The sequence below is a fragment of the Pecten maximus genome, chromosome 7 (genome assembly GCF_902652985.1).
Source record: "Pecten maximus chromosome 7, xPecMax1.1, whole genome shotgun sequence".
Lineage (NCBI taxonomy): Eukaryota > Metazoa > Mollusca > Bivalvia > Pectinida > Pectinidae > Pecten > Pecten maximus.
In genome coordinates this window covers 21,084,330-21,090,912 of record NC_047021.1, presented here as the reverse complement: position 1 = coordinate 21,090,912, position 6,583 = coordinate 21,084,330, and the positions used below count along the sequence as shown (strand labels likewise).

Genomic DNA, 6,583 nt, shown 5'->3' with positions numbered 1-6,583 from the left:
ATCATAGATATTGTAGTTAATTTATTGTATTTAAATCAACACATTTATTTGTGATTAATATGTTAGTTTGTAAGCTTGCTTGTAAATACTGTATGATAGAAATCATTAGAAACTTTGAAATTGTTGAAATGTTGAGTCCAACAATTTGCATTGATTGTAATAAACATAACAATTTTAGATACACATAATAAAGTGTTAAATGTGATCCCAAGGAAACCTCGATAACGTCTTAACATATATATATATATATCTGTAATAATACTTATAATACAGAGTATATAGACATAATATTATGTAGAATTACATGATATATACTACAGAATCTACAAGTAGTGTTTAAACTAGCAGATACCATGGAAATTAATCTAAATTTGTAGTGTTATCAAAAACTATGAAACCTTAATAATTATTCAAAATAACAAAAACATGAAATCTAATGTATCAATTCAGCTAAACGAATCGTATGTATCATTTAAACTATCACAAACCATAAAATCTATGTAATATGTATCATTTAAACTATCACAAACCATAAAATCTATGTAATATGTATCATTTAAACTATCACAAACCATAAAATATATATAATATGTATTATTTAAACTGGCACAAACCATAAAATCTATATACAGTCTCTGTAGATATGTATCATTTAAACTGGTACAAACCAAAAAATCGATATACATGTAGATATGTATAATCAAAACTGGCACAAACCATAAAATCTATATACAGTCTCTGTAGATATGCATCATTTAAACTATAAAAAAAACCCATAAAATCTATATACAGTCTCTGTAGATACGTATCATTTAAACTATCACAATCCATAAAATCTATATAGATATGTATCATTAAAACTGGCACAATCCATAAAATCTATATAGATATGTATTATTAAAACTGGCACAAACCATAAAATCTATATAGATATGTATCATTAAAACTGGCACAAACCATAAAATATATATAGATTAATATCTATCATTAAAACTGGCACAATCCATAAAATCTATATAGATATGTATCATTAAAACTGGCACAATCCATAAAATCTATATAGATATGTATCATTAAAACTGGCACAAACCATAAAATCTATATAGACATGTATCATTAAAACTGGCACAATCCATAAAATCTATATAGACATGTATCATTAAAACTGGCACGAACCATGACATATAGATATATACGAAACTAGCAATAACCGTATAATCTGTATAGATATGTACCATTTATACTAGCACTAACCGTGTTTTCTATATATAAAATAATAATGAAAACTAGCACAAACCATGAAATCGTAAGATGTTTCATTTAAACAATCAGTAATCACGAATTCTATACATATATACATTTAATCTAGCAGTAACCGTGTAATCGATATAGAAATGTATTTCTTAAGCTAGCACAAACCATAAACTCGTAATAAATATATATCATATAAATTAGCACAAACCGTTTAATTTACATAAATTTGTATTATCTAAACCAGCACAAACAATGAAATTTCTATATATAATTTACTAACAGTAACCAAGAACTATTTATAGATAAATATCATTTAAACTAGCGGTAACCACGAAATCTTTATAGATATGCAATATTTAAACTAGCACGAGCAAATATTTGTTATAAAAAATAGATGAAACCCTGAAATTTATATTAATGTTTATGCCAACAGAAACCATGAAATCTACATGCAATATTCGACTAGCAAAAACAATATGGCAAGCCAAGCTATCACTTAATCATGGAGAAATGTTGATGCAGTAATTAGCCAAATTATATGATAGCATTACCGCCATCAATTATACACGTATATCTGTAAAGCTACAGCTAAGATATCTGATCTTGAATACAAATATCATTGGATAGATAAGTTTGTTCATGCATTTATATGTACGTTTGCTATAGGTGGTATATCGGTACTTTTGGTATATAGTTAACCATATATCTTATCTTAAATAATAAGTGAAGAAATGTTATCCTTAGTTGTATTTCGCTGATCTCACTTTTGATATCTTTCATATTGAAAAATCATATTTCTTATTATGAAATAACTTAACTTAGTAGTTGTGCATTTATATATGAATATACGAATACAATTGGTAAATATGACATATCTATGTAGTCTATGTCTATTAGTCTATACTATTTCTATAATTAGTACTACAAAATGTAGTTTCTTTCATATTAAATCATATTAAACGTTCATAAAGCATATCAACATCCCATATCTGCTGTCCAATAAACAAATTGAAATATATTTCTGTTTACACACTATAATTACAATATAATTATATTAAAATATCAAATATATTCAATTAATTAGTAGTTTGTAAAGAATGCGTTATAAGGAATAAAAATGTATCTTAACTGAAAATATTCAAATATTAAGTACAGAAACATTTTGATGCTGAATTATAAGTTATATATTTTATAAACATATCATGCCTTCCCTATAGTAAAAAATAGTTGACCCGAGGTGCTGGTAGTTGACCATGTGCTATATTGCACTCGGCCTCCGGCCTTATTCCATGAATAAATGACAAATTGGCTTGCCATGAAAAAACCATAACATGTAAATACAGGACGTTATTCCTATTATAATTAAACATTATAATCATACTCTTGTAATGGGAACAGGTTACACCGAAATTATCCATATTTTAACTTTGAAGACGGAACAGCTCATTTCGTTCTTCTGGCCGTTTGTAGTCATACATATGAACTACAAACTATCACCAATGTATATGCCATAGAAATGTGTCATTAGTGGAATCGTGATATAACGCATAGATTCCAGTGCAAAACACGCTAATATAGTCAAACCTCGATGATTCGAACTTAGTTGATTCGAATTTCTCGCTGTATCGAACTTTTGACTTGGTCCCGAATTTCCTCACTATATAACTCTACTAACAAACCTATGTATGATCCGAATCGCCTAGCCGGAAATACCCGCAGCTATCGGGCCGACTATCACTGCGCCATTGAAACGTTCTTGTTAAGAGCAGTGGTATACGCTGCTAGGCGATTTGGTGCCGTAGATCGTGAGTTCGAAGCCCGATCAGGGCAGGAGTCATAAAATAGTTTAGAATAAATGCAACATCTATGCCAGATGTCTAATCCTATTGACTTTTCTCTATGTCAATAACATTTGTTAAAATTGAATACATTCTATGCATATCAAATGTTTAATGATCTTTGCCACCGTATAAATGCAACATGTTGTCCTTTTGTTAACCACACTTAGTTTTTGGCAACTTAATGATCTTATTTAAGAATGTTTATAATCAAAACTACAAACGTTAAGCATGTATTGTACAAGCCTTATACACACTAGTGTTCGGATTGTCAGTTATATTACTCGCATGTCATATTTTTGCTTAAAATCTCATTGTCCATACATACTGTTGAAATAAGAAATGATAGACACGCAATGTTAACTATCTTTCTTGGTAGCTGATCCATTCATTTCCTTGTGTTTTGCCGAGTCCTCAAAATTCCAGTCGACAGGGTTAATCATTTGCTGCGTCTTCTTGTAAGTCCAATATGGCGTCATTAGGAACGTGACGAGCACGAGCTGGGTGTACAGAGAAACAAACATAGCGGTGGGCATGACGGACCATATTCGCTCCCAGTTCTGGTAGGTCACATACCAGATGTAGCATTCTACTACAGAACGTAGGTGGAAGGTGTGAACCAACAGGAACTGGTTCGCCTTCCATAAAAGAGTGTGTGCCTTACCGGCCTTCAGCAGTGTCCAGCAGATCCCAGAGAATGGCGTACTCATCTCTAAAAGAATGCCGCTTGTACCAAAATAATGAGCGCTGTCCAGGAACATGATTAAGAAGAATCCGACTAAAGCCAACCAGTGATGAAGATTTAACATAATGCTGAATTTCTTGTACACGATATCTGCTATAAGTAAAACTCCACATTCAAACAAGAAAAATCCCAGACTAGCAGCCAGAGCGAAATAGCTTGTAGGTGTTGTAGAAAAAACCGGGTCCTTTACAAGCTCAGAGTCAAAGAAGATAGCCCAAATTCCAATGACCGTGCAAAAAGTGCCATATACACCACGAACTACCGCCAGGTTCCAAAATATCTTTTCTTTGTGCCTCAAGTTTCTGTACGTTGTCGTCAATGACCCAAAGGCAGCAGAGAGAAGATACACGAAAGTAAAAAATGTGAAAGATGCCAAGGTAAATAACACTTTTGTAGGAGTCTTTCCATAATCCGCTTTCACCAAATAAGGAAATATATCTTCTACCAATGCCATCGTGATGAAAGCAGTGGAGACTGATACAGTGACTGACCAGACTATCGTCGCATATCTAGTTGTATGTGTAGACAATGGGATACATTCTTGTACAATCTTTATTTATAATCAAACGTGCGAGAGTACTGATTTTGCTCTATTGAATCAGCAGGGCTGATAACTTTATCAAATATTTGTACATGAATTGCGCCAGTGATGCTGTTACTTAGGTCTATTTATCTCATCTTGTCCAAACATGTACCAACACGTGTCTGGATTACTACATGGACCTTTGGTTTATATTTAATCAGTCATCACCACCGTGCATAGTGATCGCCTTGTAGGATTCAGGTTGCTGCCAAGCTTAATGCATATTTATTCCAAGGATCACGTTTGCTTGGTATGCGGCGAGTCCCTGAGGGACAAAACAGCTGTATTATGTAATTTGATTCATTTTTCTTCAACTATATTCAACTATCAATTTATATTGGACGGTGCTTAAAACTCGTGTCTTTTGTATGATCACTTGTGAAGTCATAGTAACGTAAAGGTTTCCCCACTGTTATGGAGAACTAAGAACTGGTTCAATTTGACTTTGGAATTTGATGTAAGATAACTTTCTGACTTGTACGGCGGGTATCCAAAATAAGCCCGATTTGTTCCTTACAAAGTCCAATGCCTAACTGCTTACAAAGCATACATACCTATGTTAAAAACAACGCGTGTAAATAATGAGCAACTATGTCAAATTAACCTAATGCATCAAACTGACCAGGGAGACTTGTATAACAATCCTCCTTCAAAACAGAATGGACAATTAACTAAATTGTTATAGGTACACCAAAAAGGGCAGTAATTTACGCGTATATTCTGTTCATATGCTCTGTGGTAAATGATACATTTAAAAGGTGAAACGATATAAATACATATTGAAACCTCTAATAATCCTATTTGGGAAACGTCTTTTCAAATTAAAAAAAAAAAGATTACAAATGAATTGAAATTGAAATTAGAGTCAGTTTTAACACTATGCATTAGTTTATCACAAAATGTCCTTGTGATAGTAGCATACTTAACACGTGACTATGTTAAGCATTATAGATTGCTTATTTCGTCAGACTTCAATTGCTTTTTGTCAGTATAACATTTTTCAGTAAAAAAATCGGACCCAAAGAGTAATTATTTAATAATTTATTGTTATTGTTATAAAGAAATAAATTGGGACGCATATTTCAGGAGAAATAAAGTCATATTTCATACTAATATATACACTGTTGGAAATTATGGACTTTGTCAGGTTCAATATATATATATCTATGACCCGCAAACATAACCGTAGATAAAATGTTGTTAGAAGGGATTTTATGAATCCCAAACAAATGATGCACGTCTGTTAACTAACTTGTCCCCAACCGGATATACATGTACCACTAACTATGAAAATGTTTAGGACTCCAATTTTATATTTCAAGCTATACTAATTCTTGATAAAACGACATACTTTTAAAGTTGATACAACCCACTCTAAAAGAGATCCCTATTTGTTATTTGACTCTGTAGCGGGAACGGGATGGACCTAACGTCGATGACAAGGTAGCTCTAATAATTATAGCGTCCGTCTCGAGTTCGGAGGTCCCGAGTTCGAGTCTCGTATTATCGATGCATTTTTCGTCTTCTGTTACATGTGACGCCCAACTAAATACCATATCGTCCCGTGTGTCTTCAGGGTTGAAGAGATTGTTGAAGGGGCGGGGTATATAGGAACTGGACCGGTTGAACGCCGATGGCCATCTAGCCCAAATGGTTGGAACGTCCGTCTAGGTCCCGGGTTCGAGTCCCGATCTGGTCGTTGCAGTAATTGTAACAGTCATAGTTCATACAACTAGAATATGTATTGTTTTATAAAGTAATATTACAATTACATGTATATTAATTTATAACACAACTGTAAGAGAGTGTCACTACTCTATGTCTTATTATATTGGAACTGAAATAACGCCCTTCTCATTCATTAAGGAACAACACCTGAATTAATCTGTCGATTGAGTTGTGTATTTCTACAATTACTACACCTTGATACAGGACAGGGTGTTGATATCTACCTGGCCAGTGTCAACATCGATAACGGCACAGGTCACTCTAATTATGGGCCGTACATGTGTACATATTTGACCACTTGACCAGTATGGGTTTATCAAACGGGACTACTGTATACATGTACATGTACATACTGAATGACCTTTCTGTACTGAATGTACAGGCTTACAGATATAATTAAATTACTCCTTAATTATAATTAAGTAATATTACATT

The 6,583-nt window shown here is 32.9% G+C and overlaps 1 protein-coding gene across 1 annotated transcript; it reads right to left on the bottom strand.

Moving 5' to 3' along the window:
- LOC117331883 (protein CLN8-like) lies at positions 1-4,802 on the bottom strand. The gene has a single exon (XM_033890841.1). It carries the CDS (start codon positions 4,289-4,291, stop codon positions 3,452-3,454), a length of 840 nt encoding a protein of 279 aa, XP_033746732.1. The 5' UTR covers positions 4,292-4,802; the 3' UTR covers positions 1-3,451.
- Between the last annotated feature and the right edge of the window lie 1,781 nt (positions 4,803-6,583).

Excerpts from the sequence above, each read along its gene's own strand:
- LOC117331883 (XM_033890841.1), bottom strand. The coding sequence starts at position 4,291 with ATGGCATTGGTAGAAGATATATTTCCTTATTTGGTGAAAGCGGATTAT.